At 40.3% G+C, this 18,199-nt stretch overlaps 1 protein-coding gene across 1 annotated transcript; it reads left to right on the top strand.

Moving 5' to 3' along the window:
* The first annotated feature begins 543 nt into the window (after window positions 1-543).
* On the top strand, window positions 544-17,885 carry bnip3lb (BCL2 interacting protein 3 like b). Its single transcript, XM_079257066.1, has 6 exons — window positions 544-783; window positions 4,952-5,171; window positions 11,292-11,370; window positions 11,647-11,750; window positions 12,380-12,529; window positions 15,966-17,885. Exons 1-6 carry the CDS (start codon window positions 726-728, stop codon window positions 16,012-16,014), a joined length of 660 nt encoding a protein of 219 aa, XP_079113192.1. The 5' UTR covers window positions 544-725; the 3' UTR covers window positions 16,015-17,885.
* The last annotated feature ends 314 nt before the right edge of the window (window positions 17,886-18,199 follow it).

The following is an 18,199-nucleotide window of genomic DNA, read 5'->3' as shown; positions in this document are numbered from 1 at the left end:
ACAAAGTCTGAAAATAAAGTATTGTATCAAAACTGTGCTATTCAAAAGTTACCCAGAAAAACACTTGAAGAGCTCAAACCTCCGCCAAGGCCTTTATAAAGTTTCTGGATCCAAACGGTCATCCGGATCACCATCAAAGGTAAATCAGTTCTTCCTTTTCACATTTACAAAAAACAGGAAAACAAACAAACCGGTAAAGACAAAACCTCCTAGGCAGAGGTAAATATGCTACCATGTAAAACTCTTTGTGAAGCATCAATATATGTTTTAATAAACACTTCATTAGAGTAAAATGTATCATTTGCATTTAATTATTCACTATGTTAACATTATTTATCAAACAGTTATGTAGAAAAGTGTTTTGTATGTGTGTTATATATACGCGTTGTTCCACAAAAAAAAAAACGTTTTGTGGGGAAACTACGTTGATTCTGCAGCAAGACTGTGAAAGTGGAGACCCATCAAATATGGCGGCGACGCTGGTTCACTCGCCAGCGCTCAATGCGGCGTCTATGTATTCAATGTCTATGGCTCCGAGGGGGTGTGATCGGCGCGCGGCTGCTGCTGGTTGCAGACCAGCAAACCCACGAGAGCAAAAGCTTTAGTTTAGCTAGCTGAGCCTTTCCTGAAACACTCGCACGTCTGAATGTGTGCAGATAAGGCAGTGCGCGTTTTGCACTGACTGGAGTCCTGAATGCAAGCCGCCCTGCTCACCAGGCACGACGATGTCCGACGCTGCTAACGTTACTTCTACAGACAACAACGGAGACTCGGGGCTAAACGGTAAGCTAAGCGCTACTCGCTGTGGAAGAGCGCGTTGTCAGTGCCTTTTCTCTCTGTTAACGGGACGGAAATTGTGGCCTTGTGAATAAAAGAAGTTTATTTGCAGGGTTTAATTATTTAAGGTGGTTACTTTTGCACAATTACATGTTTTTCCAAAGCTACCGTTTACCTAAAGGGGAGGATAGGAACGCTATGTTCCGTGTGTAAAGTGACAATGCTTCGACCAATGACGTTCCCAGATTTTGAACTGACAGGCAAGTAAACCAATCAGCGGTTCGTACAGTGTGGGGGTGGGTTCAAGTGTTGTCGTCAAGCGGAGAAGTCAGAAGTAAAATCGGAGCAGAAACATTTCTAATTTACAAATACTCTAGATACGTATCAGTAATTATACAGCACGTTACAAACCTTATAATTAAACACCTTCAAGTATTTTTTCATTCTTCATGTACATGTTTTGTTTTTTTTAATAACGTTATGGTCATTCTTATGTAGGTATATTACGCATTAACAAATGTGGTAAATTAGAAAATAACACTTCACACTGATGTCTGTGTTCATTCTTATTTTCCTGAGCTATTATATGTAAAATATTATTTGAAAGAAAGAATACGGCTGTATGCAATGCGTTGGCATGTATCAGCCGCTGGCGACGTAAACAAAGAGGTGTTTATTACTGCTGCACTGACTCAGGCCCTGCCTACAGAGCTGCTGGGGCAAGTTTTTCTAGGCTATGGGGGGGGGGGGGGGGGGGGTAGCTGTGACTTGGCACGCTATTTCTGGCCACAGCGACAAGAGGACACACGTTTTGGACATGAAAAAGATGCAGGAAGTGTTACAGCATTTACTAGTGTTGTAAAGCAAACTTTCCTGTCAGTTGTTCTAGATTAACCCCGGTGCTTTTTAGAGATGGTCATTTAGAGGAAAAGGGTTTGCTACATGATTTCCCCATGGTTGACAACAAATCAACCCTTGTTCAGGCCCTTACACCCTGCTCAATGCAAGGCCCTGTCTTTTTTTAACTGAGAGATAAAAGCAACAAGTGTTAGCTTTATCAGATGTCTCTGTGTTCATGTTCTGTAATCCATCTGTGCGTTACATCCAACAATCTAAACTTTGTGCTAATTTTCAACTTTAAAGATCATGTATCTTCCTCCACTTTTTGCGAACAAACTTGGTTATTATCACCAATAGAAGAAATATATATTTATACAGTTGTGCTCATATTTATTCATACCCTTTCGTTCAAGAAGTAAAAAAAAAACCCAAAACAGCTGCCTGTGAAATAAGCTGAAATTGACTAAAGTAATTGTAAAAATTTTATGAAAATCATTACATTATTTTCTAATTCTGGTTCAATAGAAATTTTTTTTTTTTTAAAGCAAACAAATACGATAATTGATTTACATATTACATCACTCAAAAGCTAATATTTAGTTGAACAATCCTTTAATGTTTCTGCTACAATCAGGTGTTTTCCGTTCCTCTCAGTCAGACTTCTGCACCTGTTGACAGGTATTTTGTCCCACTGTCCAGGACTAATTTGTTTTTGTTTTTTTCTTTCTTCAACCCAATGAAATGAGAAAAAAATTATATATTTTTTGCAAAGTTTTAGTTCCTTTTTTAAGTCTCCAGTTATTTGAGTGGCTGTTGTAAATTCAGCCTTTTCTTTAATGAAAGGGGATGAATACAACTGTATGTGTGTGTGTGTGTGTGTGGCTACATATGTATATAATGTATATTTATACACACACACACACACACATATATATATATATATATATATATATATATATATATATATATATATATATATATAAACACTTTGATCAAATACAGTGGGTCTTCAAGCAAGAGGTCACATATCTCCTTTAAACCCATCCAACAGCTGATAATGTCTGTGGCCAGAATGTTCGGAAGCATCAGCGCCATGGCAACGTGGTTTTAGTCCATGCCGTGGAAACAATGGGCTGTGGACAGCAGCTTGGTCTGCGGTCCGCTCTGTAATCCGTGGGATGAGCGCGATTGCTGAGTCGATGTCTGTTAATGTTTATGGGAGGGATTCGACATTTGGACGGCGCATACAACAGCCCGTTATCTGATCAGGGGAACCTGGTGTTAATGTACTTTTTTGGTGTTACACGACCTGCTTAAAATGTGTTCCTCCTCATTTATTTTGGTGAGGAGAGAAAGGAGAAGTGTTTTGATCCTGCATGATGACGGATAGTGAGGAATTTCATCCCCACCCTGTAGCTAACCTGCCCCTCCTCTATATTTGTAACCCAGCGCTGACGTACTGTGCCTTTTCAGCTGCCAGTCCATGCTAGAGCTCACGTACAAACGAGTTATATATCCCGATCAAGGTCTACAAGCACAGCACATACACAGGCAAGCATTAAGTGCCCTCTCATCACACAGGCATAAATAGAACTTTAGTCTTCAGGGTCTCTGACTGACAGTCTCAGCCTGTCCATCTTATCTTTCCAGGTTCACTTCAGGATATAACTTTTGACATCTTCCCTGTCTTTTCCATGTTGCTATTGCTGGTATGATTCCAGCCTACCTTTTGGATATTTTTAATGTCACATTATTATTAGTGAGGACATAATTGGCTGAGCCAGAACACAAGAAGATGGACGGTGTGTTATCTCTGCTGTAAAGGCACCGGGTGTCAGTTTCTGGATTATTGCCAGTGTGGTCATACATGCGTAATAAAAAAAGAAAAAGCAAATATACAGTACTTCCTATTTGCACTCTGTTGATTTTAAACCTTCCTCCTTAAAGGATGTTGGATTTTTCTTTTTTCCTTTCTAAACAGGATGTTACGTTATTGGTTTATTGACACAAATTGCAGTGGCTGTCTCTTATCAGAACACCCAGCCACTTGTATCAGGCAACGTTCAAAACAGAGATGTTATTTGAAAACATAATGAATGCACACTGCTATTTTGTACGTTTACAGGTTAGAAAATGCAATTTTAATCAGTTATCTTGCATTAACTTTGTCTCACAGAAAATTCAGCTTCTCTTAAAGTTTATGTAATCTGATTTTACTGCATATCGGAGAAAAAAACACTTCTAATACAACAGTGTATTCCATTTATTCACTTAAAAGATTTTTTGCATGAAATCTGGATTTATTTATTTATTTCTTCATCTATATGCTGGAAGAGGGAGCATGCAGGGGGAAACAGCTGAGGGTAGCATTGCTTTTACAAAACACCAAAAACTTTTCAACAAATGTTTGTTTTTGGTAAAAATCCTTTTCTGATTAAATTTTTGAATCATTATCTGTTTTTTTTTTTATTTTGCTTTATTTTTTTTTAATAAACACAGTAAATTAGACAAATGTCCATGATCTGGAGAAAATATGCCAGGGTGCAAGTAGAAAACCCCAAAATAATGCGATGTGGCTGCTTTGCATTAACTGGAATTTTTGTAAGATTTCGCGAAAGTGACAAAATTTTACATGAATCCGGCTAATGTGCTAAACAGTTTTCAATGGAAACACCCATAAATCACAATTGTTGTTTGTCGAAACGTACAAATATTGCTTTTATTTTGCAAAAAAATGTAACGGAAACGCAGCTGAAATGAGCTGCTTGGCACAGGTCTCATAGTTTACTTCGTAGTATTACCACTTTAAAACTTCTGGATGTTTCTTCAGGCTGCTCTACAGATGGTCATTTTCAGTTAGTGATTGACATGTACATTATAAATCTATACCAACAGATTAGGGAGCATGTACCTTGGGTCTAGCTCAGGTTAGATGCTGACCAGGTTCCTCTTTTTTCTGGCAACACGGCTGTGTTCTGTGTTGCATATGGCCGTACTATGCAGTGGTTGCGAACCTTGAACCAAACTTAAAAGAAGAAAAACAGAATGCATTATATGTGCATAAAAGAACAAAATAGAGGTCTTTTTTTTATTTTTCACTTTTATTTAAATTTAATTGAGTTTAATGTGTGTTATGCACTTTTTATTGTGTGTTCTCCGCTTAAAATGAAAACAGCTGATCAGTCATGAGTTATTTGTTCGCTCATGACTTAGTAAGAGGTGCTTCCATGTTTCCTCATGTACATAAAATTCTTTTATCTTTGTGAATATGTCGATGAGCAGTTCCTGAAAGAAACACGTGAATTACTAGATTCCTTTCTGTTCCTTTACACAGGCTCCTGGGTAGAGTTGGAGATGAACAGAGCTCACCAAGCCCAGTCGTCCTCAGCAGCTGGTCCTGGCCTGCTACCCCTTCCTCAGGTGGAGGAAGAGGAGGCCATAGTGGGGGGGTTGGAGCATGTCCCATCCTCTTCCTCAATCCACAACGGAGACATGGAGAAGATCCTGCTGGACGCCCAGCATGAGTCCAGCCGCAGCAACTCCTCCTGTGACAGGTAGAGTCAAACGCTTTGAAGTTGGTTAGATTTAGTCCATAAGCTGTCATGATCCACAGCGAGAGGCTTTCTGGATTCCTTTTCAGCTCCAGTACTGCAGATCTGGGTCTCAGCTTCAGGTTTTCTTCCTTTCTTTTAACCTTTTGAAGTAAAAAGTGACCTCCAGCAGGGACAAATGAGATCTATTTCTCCACCATGTGGCTGTTACCCTGGATTTGGCAATGAGTCTCCATCTGTTTCACAAGAATTAAGAGCTCACAGAGGAGTGGGGGGGGTTTGGGGTCTGGTAAGAAAGTCCTGATCCACAAATGGAAACAGAACTCTTACATGGATCCAGTCATGTGATTGAAGAAAGTACATCCTCTTCCAGTTCCAGTGTTTGTCATATCATGATATAATAAAGCGGATCTCGTCTTAAAACTAGATACATACAACCACAGCTGAACACAAGACACCGTCATTATTTTTTCAACAAAAACTAAGACAAAATGCAGAAGCAGTGTGTGAAAAACTAAATACACACTATGGTTTATTATTTTGTGGATTCATCTGTTGTAACGCTGTGGAGGAACCGTAGTGATCTCTTCTGCACAGTGTTACTTCCCTTCAATGAAATTTGTTTCTACCCAGCAAAGTCCTGAAGTCCAGACCACAACGTTTCAGTCTCTTTGAGGTCTGGACTTTAACTGGATCAGCACGTCACGATACTTTTTTTTCCAGTCATTCTAGTGGAGATTTGCTTCAGTGTATTAAACCATTGTTCTACTGGGGATGTCTCCATAATGGTATTATTATTGCTGAGAAATTATCCTGATATTACTGTTCTCACCATCAGTATTCACTGATTAACTTCAGAATACTATAAATTAAGGCTGGGGAATACGACCAAAATCTCATGGCCAGATATAGCTCATTTTATATCCCCATAATGATATACATAACGATATAAAACTGTTTGTGTAATTTTGTATCAGTCCTCAGTTATGTGTCAGATGTGTTTGGCAACGGCAGGAGTGATCTCCTTCCATCTGCAGGAACTATGGCCATATGGTGTTTTACATAGGCCTTTCGCAATAAGTCAGTTAATCGCACAATAAGAAAAAAAGGTACGCAATAAGTTTGCCAGACGCTTCATCTTCATATTCATGCCGCTTATCCGGGGTTTGGGTCGGGGGGGCAGCAGCCGAAGCAGGGAAGCCCAGACTTCCCTCTCCCCAGCCACATTTGCCAACTCTGCTGGGGGGATCCCGAGGCGTTCCCAGACCAGCCGAGAGATATAATCTCTCCACCGTGTCCTGGGTCTTCCCCGGGGTCTCCTCCCAGAGGGACGTGCCTGGAACACCTCACCAGGGCATCCAGGACTCAAACTGACCAGATGCCCGAGCCACCTCAACTGGTTCCTCTCGATGCGGAGGAGCAGCGGCTCTACTCTGAGCCCCTCCCGGATGACCGAGCTCCTCACCCTATCTCTAAGGGAGAGCCCGGCCACCCTGCGGAGGAAATTCATTTCAGCCGCCTGTATACGAGATCTCGTTCTGTCGGTCACGACCCACAGCTCATGACCATAGGTGAGGGTAGGAACGTAGATCGACTGGTAAATCGAGAGCTTCGCCTTCTGGCTCAGCTCCTTCTTCACCACGACAGACCGGCACAGAGTCCGCATTACTGCAGACGCCCCACCGATCCGTCTGTCGATCTCATCCTCCATCCTTCCCTCACTCGTGAACAAGACCCCGAGATATTTAAACTCCTCCACTTGAGGCAGCACCTGACTCCCGACCCGGAGAGGGCAATCCACCCTATTCAGGCTGAGGACCATGGTCTCCGATTTGGAGGTGCTGATTCTCAAGTTTGCCGGACGCCATCATTTTAATTTGTATTGCTGTAAATGCATTTGTTTTAAGACAATATTAACTAAACACAGCAATACAACAAGCTTCAATCTGCACTTAAAACACAACCTTCAACTGCAGTTTTCCCAGCTGGGAAACAAAAGACCTCAACGAGCAGGTTAGCTCCATTTTCCTGACAGTCCACGACCGCTGTGGTGTTTACAGAAAGATTAAATACAAACAGGACAGGGCAACATGGTGTGCACTCAGACAGCATGGTTGGTGAAGTCATGCTGCCATTTAATATTGTTAAAAAGGCGTCGCAGGACATGGCAAGATCCAGCACAAACAATGTACAAAACCGTGTATCATCACCTAGTCAGCTTCCATTTTACAACAACTTCAAAACAAGCCAAGAGGTGTTGCATCTATATTTACATCTGTAAACCCAGCTTGCTGTGTGGGACGCCAGTTCTTCATCCAATCGTCACTTCAGAGGCGACTGTTGGAACAGCTGGAGAAGCAGCAGTGGTCTACCATATTTTTGACACTTTGTTTCTGCATTTTTGTTTTGTTTCCGTTAATAGAAATCATGATAGAGAGAAATATGTCGTGTAGATGTTGATATATTAGAGAATTATATATCTAGATTGTGTTTCTGGAGGATTTTCATCCTGGAAAATTAAGATTTTGATCACGTCTCAGCTGCCCATCGTGCAATCTGCTGTTTACAAACATGCTTAATATGCGTGCTGTTAGCAGTTGTGTCACAAACAGATGTGAGTAGGAAAGTTTGGAGAGTGCCACCCTGTCTCTATTTAAAGATGTGATCTGTACAGATTCCTTGAAAGGTGTTACGTTTAGTTAACGTAACCTCCAGAGATGGTCGGTAAACAAGAATTCATTAAAGAGGCGTGGCTTCTGTCATGTTTAGTCAGCTGTGAATCAGAGATGACGACTTCTTGGGGTTTGATAAAGCCTCCAAAAATAGAACGACTCAGCTTGCTTGACATTTTACTCAATATGTTCGAGAAGTCCTGACTCTTCATCCAGTAGCCACATCATGCGCTCATGTGTAACCTGCTAAAATCCATCTTATCAGCAGGAGGAGCTGGAAGTTATCAGTGAGTCACCTGAGGAAGTTTTTCAGTATTTAAGCCAAGAACATCATGTCACCAAGCTGCATGACGGGTGACTGAGCCCACCGCTTTCAGAGCCGTACACGTCATGCGGCTCAAAGTTAATGAAGTAAATGTTTCTTTACGTGTCCATGGAATAGAAACTGGCCTTTCTTATGAAATGTGGGTCAAAGTCGAAGTACAGGAGCAGCTGGACTTTACTGGAAGAACAGGACAGGACAAATATTGATTGAGCTCAACACTTGTCAGCATAAATAGATAACACAAAGAGCAAGTCTTAAAACTAAGCCGCTTTTTATCTTGCTGTTATTGATTTAAGTTTTTAAAATAAATCTTGATAACTTCACAAGTAAGACTGTGTAAAATCACGTTTTCTCCGATTTCTAATATGTAATATATCTTCTCTGCCAACGGCAACGCAGAACTGAAGCAGGTCCAGCCATCGTGACCTACAGGTTGCAACTTTCTCTCTGTCTGACAAGACCGTTAAATGAAATCTCAGTAGGAATTTAGTCACTAAATTGCATTTAAAGTTAAAACTAGTCGGCACTAGGGTGCCGATTCGATTTAAATTGCAATTCTCACAATAATTCGATATTGCTGATTTTTGTAGATTAAAAAAAAGAGGAAAAAAAAACATACAAAACTTTTGAACGTCATTTTTCTTGATTTCAATTAGGAAACAAACAACACAGTATCCAGACCATCATTCTGCTGCTATAATGCCCAAGAAGACGAGTAAAGAGATCAATAAAAACAACAACATGACAAAAAGTTCATCATGGATTATTTTTTATTTATTTAAAAAAAAAAAAAAAAGATTGATTTTAAAACTGTGAAGCAAAAAATAACCCTAATATTCAAATTTTTCTATTCAATTTCCCACCCCTAGTTGATACACAACAAAATCATTAAGAAGCTTTTACAGATTCACTTCAATCCAGTTTACTGTTTTCCAGTTATAATACAGTTAAACTTTTACGTTCCACATTAGTCTGGTTCACAGTTAGTCGACCCATAAAAAGTCATTGCTTTGCTAAGGAAACCAGTAGATTGCATCAAGTAATTTCTGCTTATTAAATCATCATAGCTGAGAAAGTCCAGGGTGACAGGAGAGGAAAACTTAACTTGCATATTATGTGTTCACAAGGCTGATAAATGATTAAATGGAAGGAAAAGGGACCGTTCTTCCACTGTGCCAACACAACACAAAGCAGACGAGTGATAAATATGCAGCTCGTTTGGTTTTTGTTTTACATGCGGTTAATGTTTAGTGCTCAGCAACACTACAGCTGGCAAATATGAGCGCTGCAGTTTAATAAAACTGTGCAGCTGGACTTGGAGTAAGTTATGTACAGAAATTAAAATGACCGCTGAGCTCCATTAAACACAAACCTTCAACCTGATCCACTCAGATTTGTTCTGAAGTGGATGCTGGCCGATAAAACTCAAGAGACACAGTAGTAGCTGGTGTTTCATGTCTTTCACCTCAAACATCTTTCACTTGTGACGGCTGATTTAATTTCACTCTGAAAGCCGCTTAATGGTGTTACCATCAAGGCCTCAGCACTGTCTGTAAACACTCGCTTCACACAGATGGACAGTAATCCACGTCTTTGGTGTCATGAGACGGACAGCTGGAGACAAAGTGAGCACGGCATACTGGTTCCATTTCTCTTAGCTGACCGCACCAATGCAGGCTGCTCACTGTTCATAGGTAACTGGTGAAAAACATTTCTCTGATCACGCGCCTTCTCGCCTCAGCGATTTGAGCAGTCAAAACACACAAGAAGTGCACGGCCTTGCTCTAATTTCCTGAACACATAACCATGTTCACTAACCAGCTGTGTTTGCTGCAGTCCGGAGGCAGTGTTGCACACGCGTGAGTAACGTATGCATACATGCAGAAAGGGCCTGCACTCTCCTACTGGTGAAAGTTGTTCACATCTTTCCGTTAACATGACTGATGGCTTTCAGGGTTTTTCTTTCTTTTCTTTAAGACCGCCGCAGTGAGGTGAACTTTTTTTGGACAGATTTTAACAATAGCAGGAATGTAGCAAAAATGAGAGTTTAATTGTTTCATCCTTATTTCGCTAAGATAAAAATAGTCATGATTATCATTTTCAACATAATTGTGTGTTCAGACAGATTTAATATTATTTACTACAGTTGTCAAAACACACTCATACATTTATACCCATAGACTGTATATAAAAAGATGGACGAAGCCTCTGTGACGTCACCGATAGGTTTCTGAAGAGCTGAATTGAAGCTTGGCGGTTCCTACCATCGCCATCTTGGCAGGGACATGTGTGTCGTCTCACCTGGAAAATACAAACATGGGCAAAGAGGTGGAGCTGAGAGGAGGGCTGTAAGCGTCATGGCTGATGATTGACATCAAGCGAACTCCGAGCTTTCTGTAGCTAAGAGTTAACCGAGCTAACCTCGAGATAACAGGAGATAACCAGCTAACGAAGGTAAGCGGGCTAAAGCGAAGTCACGTTGTTAACCGGCTAAAACCGCGGTTGTTCTACGTTCTTCTTACTTGAAGCGGGAGATCAGGAACCTGTCAATCAAAAGGACACGCCCATAAATATGCAGAACTTCGAGATTAAATTACTTTAAACCGGGGGAGTTAGAACCTAAAAGATGATTAAACCTAAAAGGGATTTTTGAACCAGGCTGTAAACATGTTTATTTCTGCTGTGAAGTTGGTCTTTTTAACATGGGAGTCTATGGGGATTTGCTGTGTTTTGCAGCCCCTAGTGGATGAAGGGGGGAACTGCAGTTTTATGCACTTCCACATAGGCTTCACTTTTAACCGCCGGAGGCTGCCACTTGATTTCTACACATTTTCTGTGATAAATAATTATCACACTGATACCATAACAGTGTTGTAAAGGAACAGGAAAACGTCTCAGGTTGGCATGTATAAAGTTCTATTTTTAGCTTATTGACGAGTAACAACCTCCACCTAAAGGTTGTTTATAGTTTTCCTCAAGTAGAAAAGTGCAGAACATTTGGACTGGGTGTAAAAGTGTGGATCTTTCAGTTGCTGCACAGAGATATGAACAAAATAAACCCCTGTTTATTCCCACAAAACGACTTTCCTTTGGTTATCTTTTTTTTTTTTTTTGTTTTATCCACAGCCCCCCACGGCCCCACTCTCCCCAGGAGGAAGGACAGATCATCTTTGATGTGGACGTGACCAGCAGAAGAGACAGCCAAGTAAGAGCTTGTGTGTCTCTTCAGCTTCTCCATCAGTCTGTTGCCATGGCAGCTTCAAGCACTGGCTCTGCGCTGCTGTGCGTGAACACGAAAAAGACAACTGCCTGTAGTTTCTATGGAAACGGCTGCCACACTGAGAGTGGATTTTTAAAATGAGTTTGTTTTGCACAGCTTGTCACCATTCCAGTTCAACATGCAGAACAGAGCTCATCTTTCCAGAGTAAGGCTGGTTTCTTTTTTTCTTTTTGTAAATAAAAGTGTGTTTTGTTCCATCAGTCTGAAGAGGACGTCTTGGACAAGGAGAGGGACATGGACATTTTGATGAAGGATGCAGATTGGGTTGCTGACTGGTCCAGTCGACCGGAAAACATTCCCCCTAAGTAAGTCTCAACTGGGTAAACATCAACCTTCTGCGTCCATGGCAACCGACTGCTTGTTTGCCCAGAGAAAGTGGCCTGTAATTGAGGTCACAGCAGAATGTGGGAATGTAGTAAACCGAAGCTAGCTGCAGTAAAACTTTCATGCGAACAGGAAGTTGCTTCTGCAGGAGAAGAAACAGTTTTTCGGAACGGAGGTGTAAAATGAACAAGTGATAAGAAGCACGATTCTGAGTGAAATAAGATGTTTTAATAATGCAGCAGCAACACTTTCAGATTAAATCTTTGTTTTTAATGGTTCTTTTCTGTTCGCTTTAGTAACCGCTGGCATCTTTGTCAACAGCTGTAGCATTATAGCTAAATGTTTTTGTCACTGTCGATCACTTAACAGACTTTTCAGCTCATAGTTCAGTCATTACAGACACAGAAGCTGGAAACACATCTACATCATTAATTATGTAAATGTTATTCCATGGTACCATCTGACTATGTCTAATCATACTGTATTTTGTGTGTTAATTTTTTTAAATCTTTATTATATAATTTTATGGCATTTTACTGCTAATGTGCTTGGACATTTGCATGTGACAAATAAAGGTATTTAGTATCTAAGATGAGTTGTCTGCTTGCAGGGAATTTAATTTCCGTCACCCCCGACGTTCAGTAACGCTCAGCATGAGGAAGACCGGGGCCATGAAGAAAGGAGGCATCTTCTCTGCTGAGTTTCTCAAAGTCTTCATCCCCTCGCTGCTGCTATCGCACATCCTCGCTCTGGGTCTGGGGTAAGAGTCCGACGGATGACGCAAATAACAACAGAACGAAAACTGAAGTCGGCTGAACTTATGTTTCAAGTCCCACTCGTTTTATTTATTATTTTTTTATTTCTATGGTTTTTTAAAAATTTTATTTCAGTTTATTTTATTTTATTTCAATTTTTATTTTTTATTTTATTTAATTTTTATTTTATTTCAGTTTATTTTATTTTATTTCAGTTTTTTATTTTATATTATTTTATTTTATTTCAATATTCAGGCAAAGTTGCATCTTAGATTTAAAAAAATTCAAAATACATAAGTAAATATCGATAAATATAATATACAATATTGTTTTTCTTTTCTTTATATTGTTGCACAGCAGTAACATATGCGGTGCTCTACTCCAAATTAATTCAGTTGAACATAAAAGCCTCTGGTTACTCTGTAACCAAAACTCAGTGAATAATAAAAAAAAACAAACCTCACTGTTTAGAGTTACATACACTATATTGCCAGAAATATTCATTCAGCCATTAAAATAATTGAATTCCGTGTTCTGATCCCTTTCAAGGCCACAGGTGTATAAAATCATCCTTCTAGACATGCAGACTGTCCCAATGAACATTTGTGAAAGATTGGGTCGCTCTCAGGAGCTCAGTGAATTCCACCGTGGTGCCGTGATGGGATGCTACCTGCTCAACAAGCCCAGTTGTGAAATTTCCTCTCGACTAAATCCTCCTCAGTCATCTGTCAGTGGTTTTATAACAAAGCTGAAGCAACTGAGAACGACAGCAGCTCAGAGAAACCTTTTTTTGGAGGTTTTGGATCTGGTGGTTTCTTTAGCATCTCTTCTTCTCTGGTTTGTTCATGTAGTCGGTTATGTGTGAGTGTTACAACACTGCCCCCGTGATTTCTGGTGGTATTTCTCCGTTTCCTGCATCAAGTGATGTAACTAAGCCCCCTGAAAATGGACGTGTATTACACGTGCAACTGGTGCAGGAGACGGACCAAACTGTCTGTCCGTCTTCTGCGTGGAGCACAAATGGGCCTCGAGTTGGGTTGTATTCAGATCGTCCACTTATTCCAGGGTTTTTTCTGGTTTAGACTTGTATGTATTTGACTCCAAAAGGTTCTGAGGAACTGCTGCTTTTTAGTAAAGAATTTATTGGAATTGTAAGTAATTCATGCGACATCCATGCAGACAAAACGGCTTACAGGGTGCTGTTTGCTCCAGGCTGGGTGATGAAAAGCATCTCAAAGATAGGTTGATGGAGTTTATCCCGATTTCTGTGATAAGTCGCACAGTTCCAGTTATTCCATTGATAAAGGAAACAAACTGATGCTACAGCAGCGAGTTATGACACACCTATATTATTTTATTTTCTTTGTTTTTTTTTTTTTATTTGAAAACATTGTTTAAGTTACTAGAAGGTAAGAATACTGAATGCTTCTGAGGAGACCCGACATATCAGGAATAAACTTAGATTAATGAGCCACATTAAAACATATCGCAACAGCTGATGATGTATGAATATTCCACATTTACTCAGAAATGTCTGCTTTTACTGTTGCACGTCTTTTCAGTTCAGCTTCACGTCTTTGACCAACAGTCACCCACCACTCAACCCCTTTCCACTAGATTCAGATATTTGATCAATATGCACAGAAAGGAGGCTAGCAGAGACTGTTGCCGCCTTTGTGCTTTCATCGCTAAGCTTCAGCTTTTTTTTTTTTTTTTTTTTTAAAGATCTTTTTAACACAACTTGTTGTGAAAATGCAAAGCAAGGAGTTTCAGGCAGCTTGTTCCTGCCGCAGACTGCAAGAGGGACGAGCTCATAGCGTCGAATGTGAACAAACATGTAGGCAGCAAATCTGACAAGGATGAAAATGTAAGACAAATATGCAAATATGGCACTGCTTATGGGATGTGTAATATGAATATAAATATAACTAAACACACACAAATATTGTAAAACAAAAGAGTCAGCAACCACAAGATCAATCAAAATTATTCCTATTTACTGCATGCTGAGAAACCTCGTTTTTTGTTTTTTGTTTGGTTTTTTTTTTGCTTTTATGTCACCGATCTGTAAGACGCTGCCACAAAACATAACTGGTTCTTTTATGGTAACTTTTTCTTTAATTTAATACTATAAGTTGCTTATCTCTGTAAGATCTTGAACAATCTTAAATCTTCACTTTGTAAAGTTCCTAAATTTGACTTTTGTAAAAGCTCTTTATCCATTCACCCAGCACACACTGTTCATTATAACCTTAAAGACCATTGTAACCTGGTCTTTAAGGTTACAAAGACCAGACAACTGTGATGCATTATGGGAGGTCGTATTTCAGAGATGAGCCACATTACAACACATCACCAGCAGGTTTACTATTTAAGCTGAATTAAAGTGTAAAATGAGATTCTTTTGCATATTTTACTAATAAATGTTAAAAGTTCAGGCTGAGAAGGACATCGGCGGCCTAACAGCTGAGACGTCTTGAGTTTTTACTGTGATTACATGCTAAACAAAAAAAGAATCGCAGTAATGAGCTTGATGACATTTAGAAATTTATCCCAGCACCAGTTTGAGCCCTTGGCTTCGCACCAGGCTGCATAATGGTTTGTTTCAACAGATTTAATGTACATTTTCTTGTTTGTAGTGAAATACAGGGATCCCCAATCCTGGTCCTCAAGTACCTGTGTTTTCTAAGTGTCCCAGCTGCAACACACCTGATTCAAATAAATGTGTATTTAGCAGACATGCAGCGCTTGTCTGAGTCTGGCGTGTTCCAGCAGGAACGTATGGAAAACTTGCAGGACACCGGGTTATGAGGACCAGGGTTGGGGATCTCTGGTGTAATATACAGTGAATGAATAGTTCCAGATATAAGTAGTACATTGTGTAGTGGTCTATGTTGTAAATAAAATTATTCAAATGCAGCATTAGTAGAAAATAGTTCAGTGAAGTTGCAGAAGTTGTCGTCATTATTGTGTGCAGGGATGAGTTAACCTTTTGCGTTTAAAGGAGTAATGTTGCTTGTTTTTCTCTTAAATTAACGAACAAAATGGACTTGTTGCCCTTTAGATACAGCATGTTTAGGTTATGGATGCCTAATTACATGTTGCAGTTGCATACAAAGGCCAGCAGGGGGAGCTGTAAGCTACAGATATGAGTGTTGTCTGCACAGCTGACGTTCATGTCTGCAGAGCAGCTGCTGCACTCCTGCTGTCTGTCTCCGACACTCCCCGCTGGGCGCCGTTGATGATGACACATGGCTCCTCAGGTTGATCATGAAGTCTTGTTGAACATGATGAAGTATGAAAGAAAAACAATCAAACTAATCTCCCTGTTTGACAACTTCTGAGTTTTAATAGGTCTTACTATGCAGGGAAGTGTTTTTTTTCATCTCCCAGTTGGAGGATTTGAACCGTTTTCTTCTTGTCTTTCTGTTCTCCTCTCAGCGTCTACATTGGAAAGAGGTTGACCACGCCACCAGCCAGCTCTTTCTGAACCATGAACCTGAAGAAAAGTGCCTGAGAGGTGGCCGTGAGCTGTCGGAGAGCGTTTTGCTGTCATGAGAAGAATGGCCCTCGCCTCCTCTTCCCCCCTCCATCCTGCCTGCTCCTGTTTCCCTTCTTTTACCTGGAGATATGACATGTTCTCATCTGGCTTTTCCTTTACTCCCCCACCCCTCCCTCCTTATTCCCTCTGATTTCCCCATTGAGCTGTTGACAACCCCCTCCCCCCCTTTCACTCATTTCTATGAGCTTTTCAAGAATGAATAAGGTCGTATTCCCCATTCCCCCAGTATTTGGGTTAAACATTTAAACTGGGTGGGTTCACAGGGGGGGTTGCAGCATCAAACCAAACTCCTCCTCTATGTGGTTGTTTTGCTTTGGTGCCCTCGGATCATGTGACAACAGGAAAGGACTGTTTTAGTACTGACCACAGATTGTGCCACCAGTAGCCCCGCACTCAATCTCCAGAGGCTTTGACCAAAATCAGAGCCGGCTACGCAGACCGAAAACGTGATTATGCCTTTTTTTTTTTTTTTTCTTCTATTTTTACAAAAAAAAAATAGTAGCCATTTTTTTCTCCCTTTTTTCCTTTAAATTAATGTATTTTTTTTTTTATTTATTAACTTTTAGATATGAGCAAATTCCCAGAGAGGCCATTATAAAACCACAGGGTGGTGTCTGCATCAGTCTGCCACAAGAGATTTCTGTGGCCATATTTTTCTTCCCGCTCTTTTTGTGGCAAAAAAAGTAGAGAAAGTCATGAATGGTTTGTGCGTTGCTAAGCGAGGTTAACTGGAAAACGGGATGTACGGAAGGTGTGAGCTGGTCTGTCTGCAGCTTCACCCGTCGGTATCCCCTGGATGAGCCGGGTGTTTGAAATGAAATGTTCTTTTTGTTTTCAAACATTAAAAGGCATTTCGCGAAGAATTAAAGGCTTCATTATTTTATGGAAGGAAATTTTCTTGAACGATGAGATGCAGATATTAGAGCCACTATGAAAGCATAAAAACATCCAGCGTAGCCTGTCCTGCACTCCGACACGTTTGCCAAAATGCCAAGAAAAAAAAACACACAAGCAGATACTCCATGAAGCTGCAGATGAAGGGATGTTTCTCCAGCAGGACGGCGGCTTTTAACCTGCTGGGTTGTGATGCTCGCCAACAACTTCCAGTTCAAATGTTCGACTAGACTCCAGCTTCCATGGGGCGTCTCTGCAGCCACATGTGAATCTGTGATGTTTTTCATTTAGATGCAGAAGTAAATAACTGCAAGGAAACTCGTGTGCTGTGAAACTTTAAGCTTGCACAACATGGATCTGTATTCAGTATTTTTAGTCATTGAATAAACGCATCGTTTTCCTTTCCTGCCTGCAGAACTCTCAGGTTTTGACCTGTTATTAAAATTTAACTGCAAAAGGAAAGAGAAGAGAAAAAGCTCGGCTGCCGAGGGAGCGGTGAAGTTAGCGCCTTCCTGAAAACAGCCGTCAGAGACGTGTGTTATGCGCAGTCCGTGTGCTTCTGCCTGTGTTTGTACGTGCAGCTTTTTCAAAGTGGTTTAATGGATCATTTCTTCTTGTGTTGTTTGTTTTAATTGTTTTCTTTTCTCCCGATGTTGGAGTAAGATTGTGAACGCACAGAGTGAGAGTCGAGTTTAACACAGGAAAAAAAAAAAGCATGAAAACACAGCCCCACTATTGTTAATGGCAGGGCCTGATGAAGAGAAATGGAAGGTGTGGAAAGAAATTTCCCCTCAGACTGCCGTGGTCTAACAGTAGTTATCGTATTGATGCATTTGCTTTGATTATTTCCCGATACATTGATAAAAATGATAAACATTTTGTCATTAAAGATGACCTGAATGATGCTCTGTTGTCTGTGCCTGTTTAATCTTCGGTCGCTCTTTATCATCATAAGCTTATCAGTGTGTTTGTTTCTTTGTCTGCAACATTTCATGAAATAGTTTTCAGTTTTGCTCAGCCGACGATGTAACAAGACATGATAAGAAAGATAATCTGATCTTAAAATGAACAACAACATATATTAGTGTCTAAAATCAAAGTAGCTTTTTAGGTTTTTTATCCACTCTGAGGAGCTGTTGCAGCCTCTGCTCATTACCTTTGGCTTCAGCTCCATCCCAGAGCAGGAGGTTTGTAAATTTTTCTTTTTTTAAGTTACTTT

The sequence above is a fragment of the Telmatherina bonti genome (genome assembly GCF_933228915.1).
Source record: "Telmatherina bonti genome assembly, chromosome: 17".
Lineage (NCBI taxonomy): Eukaryota > Metazoa > Chordata > Actinopteri > Atheriniformes > Telmatherinidae > Telmatherina > Telmatherina bonti.
This window is presented reverse-complemented; position numbering and strand designations above follow the sequence as displayed.

Bases quoted from the DNA above. Each gene is read 5' to 3' on its own strand.
- bnip3lb (XM_079257066.1), top strand. From the start codon at position 726: ATGTCCGACGCTGCTAACGTTACTTCTACAGACAACAACGGAGACTCG. The intron at 784-4,951 runs GTAAGCTAAGCG...TCCTTTACACAG, and splicing joins CGGAGACTCGGGGCTAAACG to GCTCCTGGGTAGAGTTGGAG. The intron at 11,371-11,646 runs GTAAGAGCTTGT...TTGTTCCATCAG, and splicing joins CCAGCAGAAGAGACAGCCAA to TCTGAAGAGGACGTCTTGGA.